Raw genomic sequence first — 21,684 nt, forward strand, 5'->3', positions numbered from 1 at the left:
CACTGCTCAACTGGAAGATTTTCAGAAGGTTTCTGGCATCTCCAAATCAAACATATCCCATGAAAGTCAGACTGTCAACTAAATACAATGCAACATGTCAAATTGGCTGTAATATGTTCCTTCTTACTGATATTTGCTGAGCTTGACTAGGAATGCATTAGCTCCTTCACCAGATTGACAAAATGTCTTCAAGAAAGGTTCACACAGACGTCTGGTGGCAAACAGCTCCTTTGTGTTCATGAAAAACACAAAGGAGTTTTGTGTTGGCCATGGAACCACACAAAGACACATTATTTTCCTTCATCTTTACCAGGACTTTGCTTTGACTTCCATTCACCACTACAGCCTAATCCTAACCCAAAACCAACACTTTTCCTGTGGACCAGGCTTTGATCCTCACATGGTTCAGTGTGTCCCCACAATGTATTTCGTGTTAGAAAAATGGTCCTTACAATGTATCAAGTACAAGGCCACACACACAAACACACTCATACAAATCCAATAATCCAAATGCTTAAAGCTTGTACGTGTGCAGGTTATTTCATGAATCCGACCCGTTTACTTTGATGCCAGATCCATTCTTGATTAAATCAAGTAATCTCCATCCATCTCCATCTTTTTTGAAATGCTGTCTTATTATATGTAGGGAACTATTTCTGTATGTGACATACTTGAAATGCCAAGATAGGACACTATGTCTTGGCAAAGTGTCAAATCAAAGTGTCCTGGTTGGATATGTTAGACTCTAGATTATCTGTGTGATACTAAGCATGTCTGTTGCTCTGTGCTGTCTCTAGATAATTTCTCATGTGTTGTCCAAACAGAGATGGGATCCCCTACTGTGAGATGGATTACCATGCTATGTTTGGCATCCAGTGTGAGAGTTGTAAGAAGTACATCACCGGGAAGGTTCTGGAGGTATGCTGTTTTTTTAATATGGGGGAAATTCTGTGCAGCGTGTGTCCCACTCCTATTTATGGAGTGTCAAAGTTTTATGATTCAAAAAATTTGTGACTCGTTATATATGTATCTATATATTTCATAAATATATAATGTGAATTAATAAGTACATAACTAAATATATTATAGTGGAAAAAAATAAAGGTATTTATACACAAGAAAGAACATGTTCAGAAGAAACTTATAACATAAACATAAAACATTCATTAATTGCAATTGAATTCAGTACATCGCTTAAAGGCATGTATCAATATTTCAGTATTCTTGATATAGAATTTATTTGTTTAATTAGTTCCATGAAAGGCCAGACTGACATAAATAAATAAGTCATTAAATGGATCATAAAATAAGTCAAAATAGTGATGAGTACATAAATCTATTATTTAATTATTAAAAAAATATTTACTATATGTAAAATAATTATTTTGCCATTCATTTAATTTTGCTATAGTTCCATAACATGCTTTGGATGCATCAAAATTAAATGCTAATCTGAAGATTGGTACATGTCCCCACCAACAGTGCGCCACATTGCTATTAATTGTCAATGTTACAACAGCAAGATAACAAGATCCAAGAGAATCACATTTTGCATGTTCAGTAAAAAGTTTGAATTAAAGTGGAGAGTAGGTTAACTATGCTGTAGCTTAATTTTGACAAACTTATCATACCCAAGCTGCATCATTTCAGTGTGTTTCGGTTCACTTAGCACAAAAATAAGGTGACCCACACATCTACTTTGTGACAGATTATCAGTAGAGCAGGTGTTTAAATTAGCTAAATCATCCACCACAAGTGTTCAGGCAATTACTTTTTAATAATTGCAAAATAAACAGCAAACCTGAAAATTCAAAAGACAGAAATTTGTAGCGGGCTGAATGTTCTGTTTTGGTGTGTTTACATACTTTCTGTGTGGGAAGTGTTTGTGGTTTTTGAATATAATCTTTGCCCTTTCTACTCCTGGAGCTGTTGTATGTCGGTTGCCATGGCAACGGTTCTGCATATCATATTAAGCTGATGTAAAAAGAGAATTGGTTTCAAGTTGTTCTCCTGGGTTTCTACGACCCTGGACTAATTGCATTATTTGTTTGTAGAACGTGGCCTTATTCAAAGCAATCATAAAATTATAAAACAGGATAAAATATTATATAAAGCATAGGAGTCAAAATTTGTTAACCATTTCTCTAACAGCAGCAATGAGGATAAATGTAATTATTGGCATTATAAAAGAGAAATTTACTTAATCCTCTATTGCATCTTGACAGAACTGACAGAAAGTTGTTTATATACAGTATCTACGTTCAGAGAGAATACATAGTTTACATATCCAAACATTGGCAGTTTTCACATATTTAATTTAAGCCACATATTAAAGAAATTAGATCAACAATATGGGGCCTATAACTATACTTTGTGACAGATTACTGCTCATCCTGCATTGGAACCGTATATGCTTTTGTGGACATGACTACATATAATGGTGTCCACCATCCCCAGGTGCATTTCAATAGCCTATTAGCTGCCATGGCAAATAGGCGATATCCAATGCATACTGATGGACACTCTACATCCCAACTGCCCCATCTAGCCCCAAACAAAATCCCACTGAAAATCTTGATGAGCTGAGATGCAGGTGTGACTTGCAGTGGCATTTTCTGATCTGGACCATCTCCCAAGGCAGGGCTGTGTTGGGGGGATGACATGTGCTGAATTTTGCAACTTTTTTCAAATGTAGGCAAGCATTGAGCAAATACACACTAACTCCATAAATCAGAATATGACTGAAAAGTTATTTTTTTTAGTAATTCCATCACTAACTTAAATATGAGTATCACAGCAAAGGGTCTGAATACTTATGACCATGTGATGTTTCAGTTTTTCTTTTTTAATAAATTTGCAGAAATGTCTACATTTTTGTTTTTTTCTGTCAAGATGGAATGCTGAGTGTATGCCCTTACAAAAAACCCATGAAATTCTCTTTTGACCACATATGGTTCCCATTTTCCACATGTGATAAATTATTTTGATCCATGATTTATTCAACATGTGGTCACATATTTTTCACATGTACCTAAGTTTATGTGCCTCTGGCATAACTTAAATAAATGTTGAGTTATGCCAGAGGCATAAAATTCAACTTTAAGACAATGTTTCTATTAACACATATTTATGTGACCACATGTGACTTTCACATGTGATTTTCATGGGATTTTTTTGTAAGGCTGTACATATAAGTGACAGATGTTTTATAGATTAATTGAATGACTTATGTTTGAACATCTTTACATTTCTTAGTATGCTTAATTCCTGCTAAAATGTTTCTATTTTCAAAAAGTATTATTTATATGATAAGCTTCATCAGGATGTAAATTCTGAGTTGATGAATATGACTGTACTCACATTTAAGTTTTGGCCTTATTTCTATCTCCCCCACCCCCACCCACTCGTCCTCACAATGCGTCCCCACCAATTTGCAACACAAAGTTTACACCCACTCTGGTTTATCAGTTTAAGTGAGTCTGTTCCCTCACCTACATAGTCTCTTCCCTCTGGCGATACGTAGAGGTGTAGAGAGCACTGTGCTAGGAAGTAGTGATGAGAAAGCGATGAACTCAGTGGGGCTTTATATGCCTGCCTCTTATCTCAGGCCACACTGCCATATATCATGCCACATTTGCTTTTAGTTTCACATTTCTACTTTTACTTGAAAGATCATCCCTGCAGGACTTTGAATGAAACAATTTCTCCTTCGTGCAGACTTGGATTTCAACAAAGGAAGGATTTGATAATGGTAGTATCCACTTTCCTGTCCACTCATACATTCCATGTTTAAAATTCAATCCTTTTCCATCCATTTGGTATCTCAGTGTTCCAAAGTCAACATCTTCTCTTCTTACGCCCTATCCATCATTCAGTCTTAATCTAGTTCTAATATGAACTCTTTACATGGCCTCCTGTACCTTCTGAGGATTTTCAAGTGCCAGACCTGTCGACACAATTCCACCTTGACCTACAGTCTCTTTGCTCATTTAATTTCAGCACATATCTGTCCCCGAATTCCTTCGCTCTCCATCTGCTATCCATTTGTTTTGGACAAGCACTAAACAGTATGTTATCCAAGAAACAGAGCATTGGTGTTCTTGATTTCTGCAGTTTTTTCCAGCTCAGATGACGCAGCAAAGCAGAGCAACTCCTGACGGATTTAATGAGTTCACTGCAAAGCTTGTCTCTATGGAGTTGTTGAAATTAAGGGTGAGATCAGAGAGCAAGAAAATTTGCCAGGAATGACATAAATTTACTTTCATGATGCACTGATTTATTATGAAGTGTTTCTTTTTGCAACAGAAAACATGACAAAAGAAAGTGCAGTGTACTGCTAGTATTTGTGCAGGTTAGGGACAAATAGCTTAAATCTGTAAATATTTGATACTTCTTTTAGAAAAATTTTACTATCATATTTTACTATCAAACTAGCTTTGTAGTCAATGTCACCTAACCCAAGACAAAAACAATACCAAGACTTTTAGGGGCAAATTTTTCTTTGCTCCCATGTCTTTATTATTTAGCATCATTTGTGTAAAAAAATAAATAAATAAATAAAAAATATGCACTGCTTTAGGGTTAACCCTAACCCTTTATATACAATAGGCTGCACAGTGGTGCAGTTGGTAGAGCTGTTGCCTTGGAGCAAGAAGGTCCTGGGTTCGATTCCCGGCCCGGGGTCTTTCTGCATGGAGTTTGCATGTTCTCCCTGTGCATGGTGGGTTCTCTCCGGGTTCTCCGGCTTCCTCCCACAGTCCAAAAACATGACTGTCAGGTTAATTGGACTCTCTAAATTCTCCCTAGGTGTGAGTGTGTGTGTGAATGGTTGTGTGTCCTGTTTGTCTCTGTGTTGCCCTGTGACAGACTGGTGACCTGTCCAGGGTGACCCCGTCTCTCACCCGGAACGTAGCTGGAGAGGAACCAGCAACCCTCCTGACCCCATTAGGGACAAAGGGTGAACAGAAAATGGATGGATATTTATATAATATTGTTATAAAGGCTGAGCCAAGAAAATTTATGTCTGTATCAAATAAGTAGCCCTTCGTGTTTCTCTGGACCCGTGAAGTAGCTCCCAGTCTCAAAAATGTTGATGACCCCTGATCTATAATATCTGCCCATCATGTGCACCAGTCAAGGATGTTAATTATAAGCTGTCAAATGACGGACAGGAATTAAATTTTCCCGTCGTTTATAAAAGAAAACAGTCAAATATGGAAAATATTCCATTAACACAACCTCTGATTGACGAAGAAAATCTGTGAATAGACAAATTCACTGCAGCATGAGTCTGTCCCTGTGCAAACAGAGCAGAGACATTGGATTATTGTCTGTCTAATGAGACAACACTGTGGTGCAGCAGAATCAGATGCAGATCATGAGATGTTAGAAATTCCACCCAAAAGCCTTATTTTTATCTGAAGTATTGAATGGGGATCTGAGCACAATATCCAGTGAGTTCAAAGACCTGTGTTCTGACTGCATCAGCCTGATGATTGATATGACAACGTTTTCCATAAATGAGTGGTTGGTTTAGTTTATCACAAAACTAAACCAAACACTATAATCTTTAATTGTGTAGTTTTTTGTTGTTTTTTTGGAAAGGTGTGTTCTTCCTTGCCTTTACTTGTTTTACCTTTAAATGACCAAACCTTGCAAAATGAAAAGCGTCAAAGACTCTCCTTGTTAGAGGAGGTTTCAGGTTTCATTTTCACAAGAGCTATTGGAATTGTTACAAAAAGGAGCTTGCATACAAAAATACATGCATGCATGTATACATAACATAACATAAAACCCAGTGGAGGGCTGAGAGGTTAAAAAAATATCTCCAAGTCTGAATATAACTGACAAATATGTCATATCCATAGCAATTCTCCTCAAACCCCTGACACAACATTATTCACATTAACTTCTAGATGTGAAGCCAGCGCGACAACCCTGCTTTAAACATACGAGTCATGAGAAATGGAGGGTCACAGAAAGACCGTTGAAATAATCTACAAAGGACTTTGCTGGAAAGTTTGAACATTTAGTTGCATTTGTGCAGCCAAAGGAAGTTTTTTACTTTCTTGCTTCTGCTATCATTACACTGGTACATTGCTGTCTTTGTTGTACAATAGCTCCACCTTGTGACTGATAAAACACATTGACCAAATCTCTCTAGTCTTGTTTCTATGAGTTTGCTTTGGTAACCGAAAGAAATCTATTTCAAATAGCACAGTGCACCTCACCTTGGCAGTCAAAGATAATGCCTTGATATCTATAATTTGGAATTTAGAAAATAAGAGTAGGCTACTGTACAAGTTTGGAGAGAATTCTTAATGGGTACAGTAGCATTCCATTTGTGATTCCTCTGAATATCCCTCTGCACCAGTCTAATGTCATTTTTTTGCTCAACAGGCTGGAGAGAAGCATTACCACCCCACATGTGCCCGATGTGCTCGCTGTGAGCAGATGTTTGGAGAAGGAGAAGAAATGTATCTGCAAGGTGAGGGGCGGCTGTCACATGTTGGACTCAGTTTTTATCATTTTATTTCCCTCTTCTTCCCACAAATAGTAAAACACAGTGGTCAGCGTTTCCAAGGAATCTGCCTTAGTAGAGACTATTGTTCCAGGGGTCCACTCCACCAACATAACAAAAAAAAGAAGAGCCTTAAAACCTCAGAACAATATGGACAAAGGAAGTCATCTTCTCTGCGTGCCTGCTGGCATAGCTGCTGAAGTCCTGTCCAATCTTACCCAACTGTTTATATTTATCTAAATCACTAAGTCACTGCTGATTTTCCACATATTTATGTCTTCTTAAACTGGCACTTATAAAAGTATTTGTACCTTTCTAAAGCATCTGGGCCCCCGTTCTGGACTCAAATTTTTGACCTCTGATGGGTGTTGGGGATTTAGTTTCTCATTTGTTCTTGGATTTCTTTATATCATGCCATGATGTGTTGCTTTTTGGGATCATTAAACCCATGTCACCTGGTTCAGACAAGTTCCACTTTAGTGACTTTTTGACTCTTCAAGTCAGACAGTAATCAATGCAGATGAGGTTAGTGATTCTGCACTTAACATCTGGTTAGCAAGGGACTATTAATAGCAACAACCCATATTAATCAAGAATCTCATTTGATCCTACTATATTATTACCATTATCCAGGGAAATCCAAAGCAAATATAATCTATATTTTCCCCAACAGGTATAAAGTTTCTGTTTCTGCTGCTGACAGTCCTGGAGGTCTGAGTTGATCTGAGACTGTAGCTGTTAAACAGATCAGAGGAGAGAAAGTCTCTGGTTATGAAGTTATAGAATAAGCTAATTTGCTGCCATTTTACTAATTAAGCCCCAATGATATCCATTTAACCTCGAGAACAACCTGGATGCAGAATGATTTATAGATCCAAAATAGCTCAAAGGGTTTGATGTTAGCAACTCTGAGACCTACAATTATAAGACTGGAATATCAAGATGAAGAAAACTCAGTAGCTGCTGGTAGGGGCCATTCAGGGGCCTCCAGACACTCGGGGGCCCCTAGAAATTGTAAGAGACCATAGATCTAAACCTGTAGCATCATTTATAGAGAATGACAATGTTACTAAATTTTATTTAATGCATTCAGCTGATAAAAATAAATAGTACATTTAGGATTTAATTAGGACGTTTACTTTGTAAAAGTTTAAAGAATCATCTTGATAGTTTGATTGTTGTGTTACCGTGGCTACAATATGGTGTAATCTTTGTGTTTGAATTGGGTTTGTTTACAAATACATCACAGCAAATCACCAATAATCAGTGATCGATTTTAAACTCGGCCAATAAACCTGGTCTCCCTCTTACAGATTCACCTTATTAATATTTAAACATGTTAGTGATGCTGAGGTTCTTAATAGGACAGGTTCTGGGGGGAGGAGGGTTCTGTCTAAGGCCCCATATTACCTTGGACCGGCTCTGCATGAGCAGCCGCTGCGATGCGCATCTCTGGAATCTACCTGGAATCTACCTGGAATCTACCTGGAATCTACCTGGAATCCCCCGGTGGCCCCTGTCAGTCCGCCGATGCTTTGGAGACATTTTGATTCATTTCATTGTGGCGTGTTTGGATTTTTGCTGTGGTTCTAATTATTGCTACAATATTTTCTCTGATGTTTATTTTGTGAAGTCTAAATGCTCTAATTGGGCCGAATCTTCCTTTAAGACTTGAGATTCTGTAGTAACTTCTATTTACAGCCACGAACCTCCAGCCCAGATCCCGTCAGTAGCGGCTTTAAACCGCCTGGTAGAAACGTTAAGGAGAAGCAGAGCAGGAGGTGGTACCGGGGGGTACCGGGGCTTTGAGCTGCGTTACGACTTGCGGTGGACCGACTCAAGCTGCCTGCAGTGAACCAGACTTTTAACAGAATGATTAAGTTAAAGTCAGAAGTTTTCTCTGCAGCTGAAGCATTTCTGTGTTTAGGGGCGAGGCGGATTTTGTCCCGCTATTGCAAGAACGATTATAAAAATATACAGTTTTTTTAACGTCAACATCAGACCTACGTTTTTATTCACTAACCAATGTATAAAAAATATTCTTGCCCATAATTTGATAGTTAGAGGACACAGAGCCACCCCCTCCTCCTTACCATGGACCCGGTGTGTGAACAATATGGAGTCTGTGAGAGTCTTTATTAGACTGAGGGCAGCCAGACTAGTTTATTTTGCTAACTTATATTTAGCTAAATATTATTGCTGAGGGGCACAAACAGGCCTTCTGACATGCAGATTAAAAATTAAAAAAATTATTTTTTTTGAAAAAAAAAATTCAAAGAGGGCACTAGGGGCATCACAGAAAAAAAGGGCAGGGGCTCAAGCCCCCTTAGCCCCCCTCTGCACATGCCTGTGCTATACCTAGGATTTCTGTCGGCTAATGTGTGATCTCTCAGGTTTTGAAAATGGGCCACAGCTGTAAGATGGTGTAGTGTGAACTGGACATTACAATAAGGAAATGTGGAAGGGAGGGTCAGTAGAGAGCATCAGAGTTGAGCCTTTTTTCATTCAGTGTCATCAACAGAAGGAGAAAAAGGCCGGAAGAGACGATAAAGGCGATAATTAAAATGACATTGATAGCTTTAATTTATCATATGATTAATTGATTTATCGTTTATTGTGACAGGCCTAAGTACATGATAAAGTAATAAATATTCCCCTTTATCACGTAGTATGTTTGAACAAAAGAACAGTATTTGGGAAGGTGTCAGTTGCAACACATAAATTCAACAAAGAAATATTGTCCATAAATGAGTGAGCTGTTGTTTGAATCAGAATCAAATTCTGAAAACTACTCTGAAAGCATTTTAGACTAAATGAAATGTGTAACAGTTGCTGGGTTTATCTGCTTTTGTCTTCAGGATCATCTATCTGGCATCCCCCATGCAGACAAGCTGCCAAGCAGGAGGAGAAGAGCAAGGTGGGTTAAAGACACTTGCAGCTGAAAGAGATGAAGCATAAATAGTCAGAAAAAGCAATTTCTAGTTGTAGAATCAAAGGTCTAAACTAAGGTTTAAGAAAGTAAAGCTGAATTCCCTTCAGTGCATTTCTATTACATGTAGTAGCAAAACGAGGCTGATTTGAATGGCATAAACATGTCTGCTGAACATCTCTACGTTTTACCCTCAGACATTGATGTAATTGGAAATGTCTGCTGTTTTCTTTGAAATTATTATGAAATTATTATGTAGCAACTACATGATGTTTTAAAACATCAGTTGACAAGAAAAGATAAATCAAGGCACTTTACACAAAAAAATTTACATACATTTAAATTTGACTGTGATATTAGCAGGATAGACCCTCCAAAACATAGCTGCACAGTGCAATAGCATTCTGAAGCCATTGTAGATACAAAGAAATAATACAAACTGGCAACACAACACACACACACTAAAAGTCTATTTGAGCTGTCATTCATTTTATGGACTTATTTCCATTGATCTCACTTAATTATTTTTGGTTTAGTGATGACAACTTACTTTTTGTGTTTAGTTAGCTTCAAAAGTTTCAAATCTTTTACTTAAAGGAACATTTTACTTTGACTTTACTTGAAACAATTTACTCAATGCCAGCTGAATCAGTTTAGCCAACTCAATATATTATAATCATCTAACTCAATCCATTAAATTATACAACTGAATTCATTAAGTGTGTTTAAAATGCCAAATTTAAGTTAGTCTTACTCAAATCATTTAGTTTACTTCAAATAAGGAAGGAAACTAATAAATGATCTTTTTTACCAGGGTTTTTTTGGCTCAGGTGGTCTTTATTTAAGACACTAACCCAAGTACACTTTTTATAATATTCTCTAAAATACACTGTTAAAGTACTTTTTAAGAGTATTCTCTAAAAAGTGTATTTTTAGAATACATTTCTTAGCATACACTTCCAAAGGTACATTTGAAACAATTAAGTTCAATGCTGTGTTCGTATCCTACGTCTGATGTCATGACTCAAGCTTCACCAGGGACAGATCCTGTCCCTGCTGTGGTGATGGAAGGATAGAGCACAACCCCCATGAGGAGATCTTAGTCCTCAATGTGGCCGTTGCAGGTTCAATTCCAGCCTGATGATCTTTGCTGAGAAAGACAGACTTAAATTTGTTATTTTCAACACACATAAAGAATTCAGTTAAAAACACTTACATTTAGTTGGGTGAGCTTATTGAATTGAGTAAATGATAATATATTGAGTTGGATAAACCTAATGAATTATGTCAGATTCTTTTAGATTACAGTATGTCTCTCACAGTGGACATGGACCTTAGATGAAAATTTCAGACCCTTCCATGATTTCTAAGTGGTAGAACTTGGAAAGTCCCATGACTCAAATATTTATTTTCCTCACAAGTTCAAGAAATTGTAAAAAACAGCAACAAAACAAACAAGCACCAAAAAAACAACATAAATTTAAAACTAAGACATCTTTTGACATTAGAAAGTCACATTTGCAGCTAAAAAGTACCAAAAGTCCTCTAAGTTTATATTAAATTTAGGAGATGTTCATCTGTATCTAAAGTGTAAGTTGAAGACTCAGGGTATTTTCTGGTATCATAACAACACCTCTTGAGTGCAGATTGCCATGGAATGGGATCCAGAAAACATGGCTGAGAGAGAGAGGAAAAAGCTGCAACATGATTGTATCAGATGTGCACCAAGGAGATGTTCTGGTGAAGAAAATTAGCTCAGATCTACATCTTGCAATTTGAAATATATCCATAAGCGTATCCCCTGCTTCTGCCACCTCAATCTTAGAAGATATTTGGCATTTTTTTGTTGCAAATATTTTTCAAAGGTCAGAATTTTTTGACTCCTTCATGGTCATTTTGTGTCAGTCATTTACAATTACCATAATACTCCATCATAGTCTTAGCACAACTTACAGAGGGCAATAATTACAAACCGTAAGTGTTTATCGTCTAAAGGTATCAGTAGTTGAGTTTGGTCAGTGATTCTGATAAAGATCCTTTAAAAAGGCATTTATGGGACTCTGAGTTGAGAAACACATAATCAGAATGGGATTTGTCCAGTAAAATGCAAACAAGAATTGGCACAAAACTGTTGACGTGTAATCAGTTGTTCTTATGATTTTCAACCAGTAAAAAAAGATGTCGGTACAATTGTCCTCCTTCAAGTTATAAGTGTTTATTAAATAAAATAATTTATTAAGTTAATTTGTGAAAAGCAATCACAACTGATGTGCAAAATTGTTCCGTATTTGTTATTTTGTAGAAACATCTAATTGCTGTTGAAATAGTGTCATATCATCAGCAAACCATGTGACTTTAGTAGTCCACCCTGTGATCCACCTCTTTTCTATATTCCTTATGACCTCTCCTTCTCAGAAGCAGGTCCGGATACAGCTCAGTGATGCCCCTAATAAACAGGTGGGTGCGCTTGTCCTTGCAAGCCCATCTCCAAACGACCCACTTCCTCCCTCCTGCCACAGTCATTAGCTGCATGGGTTGGTTCTAACTGTTTGAAACTGCTAGGTTGACCTTCCTGCCATTAACTATTAGTGTCCAACTTCCAGTGATTCCTGCTGCAGTCAACAGCTCGCAGATATGAGCAGAGTGAAAATGATCAGTCTGTACACGGCCACTGATTATTTCAGTCAGTGCTGTTTGAACTGACCCAGCCATAGTGAAAACATCCCCACAACATAGATTGGGTGAGAGGATTGATTATATTTCACAAATATTTGTGTCATAAAGTGGGTTTGTAGGGATGGTGAAGATAGGAGCAGTCAGATCCAGGGTGTAGTGCAGAAGTGGGTTTAATGATCATCTCAAGGTTCACAAAACCAGGAAGCACAAGTGAGCAATGATTCATGAACACAGACTCAGGAAGGGCAACAAAAGACTTCACAAAAACAACGATCCAGCCGGGCACAAGAGACACATTTGAACTTAAATACACAAGGATTAATGAGGGAAACAGGAAACAGCTGGGAATAATCAGGGGGTAGACACAACAAAACAGGGACGAGTAAATTAAGTGAAAAACACACAAATTAACATCCTCACAATATGCTCATGATAATGATTTATTTCAACATAACTTTCAACATCAGCTTGTGTGCTGTAGCTGGTATCTAGTTTAAATGGGCCATCTCACACCGCTTTGCAATTAGAAACAATGGATTGCATGTGATATGCTCACAGTTTGTCCTATTAAACTTCTTGAATCTATCCAAAGATCTTTTGAATCTAAAAATGATGAACCGACAATGTGCATCTCTTTGTCAGTTCGCAATGAGATGAACAGTCTCAGTGGTGTCTGACTCTCTTTGTTTTATTGTCAGATTAAAGATTTGGTGTAAGAAAAATCAGATCCCATTGGCTGAGATGTAGAGTGGGATTCTTTGGCAGGTTTTCTTGTGTCTGAAAGAAGAAAACCTTAGACAAATCAGATTTCTATATGAAAAGAGCTGTAAAATATGGAGAGCCATTTCAGCCAAAATTAAATAAATAAAGAAATAATGGGCTTCTTTATTCCTATTTATAATTATTCATTTATACATTTAATTATTTATTCCCGCTTTCATTTTTGCTTGTCCTTTTCATTTTCTTATTTCCATTATTGATTTATCCTTTCCATTTTCATTAATCCATTTTCCTTATTCCATCCATCCATTTTCTTCTGCTTATCCGGGTCGGGTCACGGGGGTAGCAGTGTAAGAAGGGACTTCCCTCTCCCCTGCTACTTGTTCCAACTCTTCTAGAGGAATCTCAAGGCGTTCCCAGGCCAGCTGAGAAACATCGTCCCTCCAGCGTGTCCTGGGTCTTCCCCGGGCCTCCTTCTGGTGGGACGTGCCTGGAACACCTCATCCCAGTCTGCCAATCCAGGGGAACTGCCCCCGATGTCTATGCAATATTGCAGAGTCGTGTCAGCCAACACAGCTTTTGATTCATCTCGGTGACCTCGTCCCCGAAGATTGGAGAGTCCCCAGGCTCCACTTCCTTAAAGGAAGGCATGTGGGTGAGATTGAGGAGGTCTTCAAAGACAAAGTTGATAATTGAACTGCCGCGGAGGGTGTCCTGGTGCCAAGTGCACATATGGACACCCTTATGCCTGAACATGGTGTTCATTATGGACAATCCGTGACGAGCACATAAGTCCAACAACATAACACCACTCGAGTTCAGATCGGGGGGGCCTGTTTCTCCCAATCACGCCCCTCCAGGTCTCACTGTCATTGGCAACATGAGTGTTGAAGTCCCCCAGCAGAACAAGGGAGTCTCCAGGAGGGGCACTCTCCATTACCCCCTCCAAGGTCTCCAAGAAGGGTGGGTAATCTGAACTGTTTGCTCCGTAAGCACAAACAACAGTCAGAACTCGTCCCCCCACCCATAGGCGGAGTGAGGCTAGCCTCTCGTTCACCGGGGTAAACCCCAATGTACAGGTGCCGAGATGGGAAGCAACATCCTCATCTTGGTGCCTGATGTCCACTCCTGCCTGACGCCTCTCACCTTGGGCAACTCCAGAGTGGAAATAAATCCAGCTGCTCTCAAGGAAACTGGTTCCAGAACCAGAGCCATGTGTTGAGGTGAGACCGACTATTTTTAGCCGGAACCTCTCATCCTCACACACTAGCTCCGGCTCCTTCCCCACCAGAGAGGTGACATTCCATGTCCCAGTAGCTAGCTTCTGCAGCCGAGGATCAAACCGATAGGGCCCCCTCTGTTGTCCACCACCCATCCCGTAGTGCACCCGAACTCTTTTGCCCTTCCCACAGGTGGTGAGCCCCTGGGAAGGGGGACCCAGGTCTCCTCTTCAGGCTGAACTCAGCTGGACTCCATGGGTAAAAGCCCAGCCACCAGACGCTCGCCATCGTGCCCCCCTCCAAGCCTGACTCCAGAGTGTGGCCCCGGTGACCTGTATCCGGGCGAGGGAACACTAGATACATTGTTATTGATCATCATAAGGGGTCTTCAGGTTGCGCTTGGTCTGGTTCCTTATTAATTTATAATTTTCCCATTTTCCTTATTCGTTTCTGCTTCATTATGATGATGAGGAGGGGCGGTGTCTTCAAGCTACAACTTCTCCCAATTGGTTGGTTAGCATCACACTGTGCGTTGCTTCAAGAAAGATTGCAACCTACCAACAATTTATCAGTGAGCTGGAGCTTGACAACTTTATTAGAAAACAGTGTTAGAACTCCTGATTTTCTTATTTTTCGTGTGGAAGATCAGACAGAACGTGTGTTTCAGTTAGCTGCTCTCATGGACTCAGAGGTTCACTGTCAGGATTCTCACAGTTTGGACCAAACTGATAAATGAAACCAGAAATTAGCCTCACTCTTTTTAAACTTTTGACATAGCAACAGCTGCAGATTTAAGATGAAAGTTTGATTCTTAATTTAAAAAATTATAGTTAAAATATTGCAGTTGTTTCTCAAAGAAAGAGTTTCAACCCTTCTGTAGTCTTAAGAGACAGGGTCATTTAGACCACATGGGTTTTTTTATTGTGTGTGATCAGTGTGAGCTTTTACAAGGGTTCTTTTTGTGAGGTTTTGAAAATTGACAGCCTGACAGAAAAGCACACTAGACTGGACTGTTCCATTCAAAGGGTGTGTCCAGCTACACCACAGGTGTCAAACTCCAGTCCTCGAGGGCCGCTGTCCAGCAGGTTTTAGATGTGCCACAGGTACAAAACACTGGAATGAAATTACTTAATCACCTCCTACTTGTGTAGATCTGTTCTCCAGAGTCTTGCTAATGACCTAATTATTCTGTTCAGGTGTGGTGCAGCAGAGGCACACCTAAAAGTTGCAGGATACCGGCCCTCGAGGACTGGAGTTCGACACCCCTGAGCTACACCATCCTTTCTCAGACTGTGGTCCGCAGGCGCCCCCTAGTGGTCTACCCAGCAGAAGAAAACAACAGAGCTCTACTTGTGTTTCCCTTTTTGCTAATTTATCCCTCAGGAAGCAGGACACTAAAACACTGAAACTAAAACTGAATTGACGTCCACATGACTTTGTGCTTTCAACCCCTTAATTAAGCCATTGTTGACAGTGATTCCACTGAGTGTCTGAATGTGCTATCTTTCCTATCCGTTCACCCTGCAGTGGGTTTAAACAGTGAGTGTGTGCGTTTCAGGTGACCTGGACTTCCTCTGAGAGCATCACTTCAGTTCCTGCATCCAGTGCCTCTGGCTCACCCAGCAGAGTCATCTATGTAAGACTGCTCACTGGATTGTAGCTTTAATATGTTCTAAAAAGTTATCTTTGTGTTATTTGAACAAAATAAGATCGGGTTGAAAACATTCTCCTTGTTTTCTGGTTGCTAGGCCAAACTAGGAGAGGAGATGCTGGACTATAAGGACCTGGCAGCACTTCCAAAGACAAAGGCTATCTATAACATCGACAGGCCTGACATGCTTTCCTACTCTCCTTATATCAGCTACCCATCTGAGGAGAGGCACTATGGAGAGGTACAATACTTTCCATGAGCTCACAGATCATTTTTGTTAAGAGTTCCAGAGATTGAATTCAAAGGCAGGTACAGGGCACAGGAACTCCTACAGCAGGTACAGGGTTGATGCAGAGAACTTTAGGCCTCTTAATTTTGTAGAACTGTTGCAACATGTTGGTACATTTGAGGGCTTTGTAATTTTAAGATCTTCACAGAGCAACTGCATTTATACTCAGATTAAATTAAGCACAGATGGACTACCAAATTTCAAATGAAATTTTATTTGTATAGCACCTTTCCGTTCAAGGCATTTCAAAGTGCTTTAGATCACAAAAATACAAAGTCATAGAACAGAGTCAACAATATTACATATTGCCATCATTACACATCAGATTATTGATTGTTTCATAATTATGTTTCAAAAGCAACTCTAAACAGATGGGTTTTTGTTTTAGATTCAGTGTGTCGGCACTTTTCTAGTTTTCCAGAAGTTTGTTCCAGATTTGTGGTGCATAGAAGCTGAATACTGCTTCTCCATGCTTGGTTCTGGGGATCCAGAGCAGACCAGAACCAGAACCTGAGGGGTCTGGAAGGTTGATACAACAACAGCAGATCAGTGATTTATAAATGAACAGTATTTTAAAGTTTATTCTCTGAGCTACAGGGAGTAAGGACTTTAGAACTGGGTGATGTGATTTTTCTGGTTTTAATGAGAACTCGAGCAGTGGTGTGGATCAGCTGCAGCTGGAGGATTGATCCTTCAGGCAGACCGGTAAAGACACTGTTGCAGTAATCAATGCAACTAAAGATAAACACATGGATGGGTTTTTCTAGATTTTGTTGATATATAAATCCTCTAATCTTGGAAATGTTCTTCACGTGATAGAAGACAGACTTTGTAACTGTCTTTATGTGACTCTGAATGTTCAGGTAAGAATTCATTGCTCCATCCAGACTGACTGCTGGTTTTATGTTTACTGAATAGACAAGGAAAGACAGAATAAGGCAGGACAGGGTAAGGCAAGATGCAAAAGGCCAAGGCAGCTATGCCCTACCAGTGATCAGATACCCTGCAGAAATAATTAGCTGGCCAAAGGAGGAGATACAGGCCACAGATGTTAAGACCCGGAAACTACTAACAATGCATGGAGGGTTCCACCCCAAATCCAGCACCCTGAGACTCTACACGAACCGCAAAGAAGGAGGCAGAGGACTAGTAAGCGTGAGAACCACTGTCCAAGACGAGACATCCAAGATCCATAGATACATCAGGGACAAAGCCTCAACAGACAATGTGCTCAGTGAATGTCTCAAACAATGGGGAACAGAAGCTGAGGTGCCGGAGGAACCATCATGGGAGGACAAGCCCCTGCATGGGATGTACCACCGGCAAATAACCGAAGTGGCTGACATCAGAAAGTCCTACCAATGGCTGGAAAAAGCTGGACTGAAGGACAGCACAGAGGCCCTCATCATGGCCGCCCAGGAACAGGCCCTAAACACCAGAGCAATTGAGGCCCAGATCTACCACACCAGACAAGACCCAAGGTGTAGGTTGTGCAAGGAGGCCCCTGAGACAGTCCAACACATAACAGCAGGGTGCAAGGTACTGGCAGGGAAAGAATACATGGAACGACACAACCAAGTGGCAGGCATAGTGTACAGAAACATCTGTGCAGAATATGGACTGGAACCCCCAAGATCAAAGTGGGAAACACCCCCGAAGGTAGTGGAGAATGACCGAGCTAAGATCCTGTGGGACTTCCAGATCCAGACAGACAAAATGGTGAGGGCGAACCAACCAGACATAGTCGTGGTGGATAAACAACAGAGGAAAGCCGTTGTGGTGGATGTGGCAATACCAAGTGACTGCAACATCAGGAAAAAGGAGCATGAGAAACTAGAGAAATACCAGGGCCTAAGGGAGGAACTGGAGAGGGCCTGGAAGGTGAAGACCACAGTGGTGCCTGTGGTCATCGGGACCCTCGGGGCAGTCACCCCCAAACTGGAACAGTGGCTACAACAGATCCCAGGAACAACATCAGACATCTCAGTCCAGAAATGTGCAGTCCTAGGCACAGCCAAGATACTGCGCAGAACCCTCAAGCTCCCAGGCCTCTGGTAGAGGACCCGAGCTAAAAAGAGGAAGAAGAATCACCACCCGCGGTGGGTGAGAAGGGAGAAAAAAAATAAATATAGATCTATAGATATATATATATATATATATATAAATATATATATATATATATATATATATATATATATATATATATATATATATATAACAAACGGTAGATTTAATTAAATCTACCGTTTGTTGCACTGCTCTACATGCAGGGCAGGGCCAGTCCAAGGCTGTATGAGCATTTTGTTAGCATGTTTTTCTTCATTCTTATAGCTTGTTAGGAAGTCAGGTTATCCAAACTGGCAATCCACATAAATAAAATAATAGTGAAATAATATTGACCACAAAACACTGTATTTATAGAAAATAACATTTTTCCTACATAGAAAGCCCTAACAAACTAATGTAAAAAAAAATAAACCGTTTCTCTTTACAAAGTGTACTTGTTTATTTATTTATTTATTGATTATTAATCTATTAGCATGATTTGTTCTTTAAATTGCCATTTATATTTTTGGTCTCAGGTATGATTGAGGGATTGTAATGAATTGATCTTCATTACTGGGACTGTTTTTATATATTCATTGTATAGCACTTTAAAAGTATTTTTGCACTGTATTAACAATCACTTTATTTAGCATTGTACTTAAAGCATAATTTGCACAACAATAATGATTTGCACACAAGAAGTTTTAATTATATTTATTGAGTATTTTAGTAATTAGAATGTAGCCTTTTGTTCTGGGTTCTGCAGCTGCTTCTCATTGAGAAGTGAGGTTGGTTCCTCACAGGAACCAACCTGGTGGGTAAAACTGAGCAAATGTTGTGCATAATCTGTAGCGTGTGGAATGCTAGTATAGAGTGACTCACCTGTGAGTCACTCTATACTATGAAGAGACTCTGATGTCTGGTTCTTTAGGTTCTGGCGGGACTGAACATTGTCAACACATTTTCTTTTTAAATCGCCCCTATTTAACTTCACTGAAATTGTTCAGTCTGGAATGTGTGTCTTCCTCCTCACATCTGTATTTTTGCCAGAGGATTTACTTCTAAGAACAGTGGCGAATAGGTGAACATTTTAAAAAGACGCGGGTTGATTGCAGCACACCACAGCTGGGTAGTGTCTGTCTCTAGGCAACCATGACAACAGTGACCGGGGGTCCTATTTAGCTCCTGCCACGACAATTTAGCTGACCTTAATATTTCCTGTGTTATGTTTTGGTTATTATTGTTGAGATCCGTGTAACAGGTGTGTCTATCAGACATGTAGAGAAATATGGAACAAATTGCGCCTGGTATCTGTTCAATAATGGACACAACAATTAACAGTCAAATACAAGACAATTCCGTCGTTTATGGGGCGTGTGGCAACCCTAACAAGACAACTACAGCCACCTGTCATTTTAGGCTAGCTTAAGCTAACCTGAATATGTATAACCCTCCTGTTGATACATTGACATTACTTACCGACTGTCTTTGTGTGTATGTGTATTAGGGACGCTCCGATCAGCTCTTTGGCTGCCGACTGCAATACTGATCACCCATTAGGGCTCATCACCTGGATTGGCTATTAATTTTTCTCTTCAGGTATAAATGCTACTATGTTATCTGGCAAAATGGAAACATGATCTGGCAATAATTTCACCTAATTTAGACATAAAACATGCAAAATACTTGCAGGCAAACTGCAGCAGCTACTCACTCAAAAGGACAACTGATAAATGTGCAATCAGTAAAACAATATTTAACAATAAGGTTCTGATACGTTTAAATGAATTACAAATATAAATACTCTATGTCTCTTTGCGTCTGGAATGTGTGCCTTGTGAGAGATGGTTGCAGGAAGACATCTAAGCGTGTCAAATTGGTAGAATTCCAGATGGTCTGCAGCAAGAGTGATAACTGACGTGACAGAATAAACTATGGATTATTAAGGGTCGAAGTTTATGAACCAGAGACAGAGGAACTGAACATGAGACCAAGGATACACAAGACACCTCATTGTTCTGTGGGTTCATCAGTTCCTGCATTGTTTCTACAGAAGGAAGTAAACAAGAACTCTGAACTTTGCTCTCTACATTACAGCAGCTTGTAGGTGTAACAAACCTGGCTGTGACTCAAGAGAACAGAAGAAGCAGCTATGCTATGTGATTAACTCAAGATAATTAAATAGGCTGTGTAACGAGGACTGCCCTAAGGAAATGAAAAGAAAGGGTGCAGGAGGAGCTTGCTTCAGAGCGGGTAGGAGATTGTAACTGAAGCACGCTTCTGTCTGTTCTCCTTGCAAGCAAATCTAAAACTCACTTGTCTCTCTCTTCTTTTTCAGTTTGAGAATGTTTAGGTAGATGAACCTGACAGGTTCTCAGAAGCATACATTATGCATTGGTCAAATAAATCTCACATCATAGTGCCAAGGAAAAAAAAAACATTTATTCAAAGTCAAATGTAGGTTGCATCAAAATGAACAATACTGAGTTAAATCAAAACTTCCTGAGAGCACAGCTAGCTGATTAATGCTGGTTCTGATTGGCTGTTTCTGACTGAGCTGATTAATTCTGCAAAACACAGAGGAGGCAGAGGAGATGGATTATGTTTCAGAAATTATCTGTGTTATGTTAAGACATAGCGAAAATTCTAATGCAGCTGTAAAATGTATTTTTTTGTTGTTTTACTTAAGTGCTGCACCTTTAAGCAGACGTTTGGTGTGAGAGTTCACTCACAGAAACAGCAGAACAGAAACAGTGCTATGTTTGTGAAATATATATATATATATATATATATATATACAAATATTTTTTAGATTTTCTTATAAAAAATAAAATAAATTTTATAGGAAAAATTATTTCCTATAATTTTTAATAGGAAAAGACTGGAACCAACAGCATCTTTGGAACCTTTAATTTTCAGTGCATGTTTGGATGTACAAGATGGAGCTACAGTTGGCTAGTCAAGAAAACTGCTTGAGAAAAAAGTTCTGAAACTGAGACAAATTGTAAAGACAGCTCGACCAAGTTTTCAAACACACACATGACAGCTTTGTTGCTTGGGTTAAAATCAATTTAAATCATGAGGACCATTTAAGACTTCTGACTTGAAATGAATGCAAAGCAGATAGTGGTGCCATTATTAATGGAGAAGAAATTATTCTATAAATCAGTTTCCTGAAATGGGTTTAAATATTGATTTTTCAGAAATGACGGGTCCTTTACTAATCATTCATAAAGATTTGAATTTTTATTTGCTGAAAGGAAAATTATTATCTAAGTTGACTGTTCAAGGATTGAATAAGAAGCAGTTGAATGGAAGAACTGATACTGTTTGGAGAGACAGGTTTAAAGTCTGAGAAAATAATGAATGTGTAATTTGTCAAATCTTTATGGAGGGTCTGCTATAAACCCCGCCAGAGTAAGAGGGCAGGTGACCTACAGTGGAGGACTTTCCATGGGGCTCTGAGTGCTTAAAGCTTTGTGTCTAAAACTAAAAAAGATACAAATGCATTATGTCCTTTTTGTTGGGTAATAGAAACTACTTTTCACATGTTTCTTGAATGTAAACAACTTTCACCGCTGCTTATTTTGTTGGAAGATGTTAAATGTGGAGTTTGTTGGTCTGAATTAGCTT

At 39.2% G+C, this 21,684-nt stretch overlaps 1 protein-coding gene across 13 annotated transcripts in view; it reads left to right on the forward strand.

Moving 5' to 3' along the window:
- The window catches only part of ablim2 (actin binding LIM protein family, member 2), a 109,175-nt gene that overhangs the window by 65,580 nt on the left and 21,911 nt on the right, over positions 1-21,684 (forward strand). For 9 of the 13 annotated variants that reach the window (XM_044097144.1, XM_044097142.1, XM_044097147.1 and 6 more), the window contains exons 6-11: positions 825-918; positions 6,400-6,487; positions 9,379-9,437; positions 11,865-11,906; positions 15,624-15,701; positions 15,814-15,957. In XM_044097144.1, coding sequence (XP_043953079.1) covers positions 825-918; positions 6,400-6,487; positions 9,379-9,437; positions 11,865-11,906; positions 15,624-15,701; positions 15,814-15,957 — 505 coding nt within the window. The remainder of the gene's footprint in view (positions 1-824; positions 919-6,399; positions 6,488-9,378; positions 9,438-11,864; positions 11,907-15,623; positions 15,702-15,813; positions 15,958-21,684) is intronic. The other 4 variants (XM_044097146.1, XM_044097155.1, XM_044097153.1 and 1 more) reach the window with 2 other exon arrangements.

This window comes from Gambusia affinis, linkage group LG18, assembly GCF_019740435.1.
Source record: "Gambusia affinis linkage group LG18, SWU_Gaff_1.0, whole genome shotgun sequence".
Lineage (NCBI taxonomy): Eukaryota > Metazoa > Chordata > Actinopteri > Cyprinodontiformes > Poeciliidae > Gambusia > Gambusia affinis.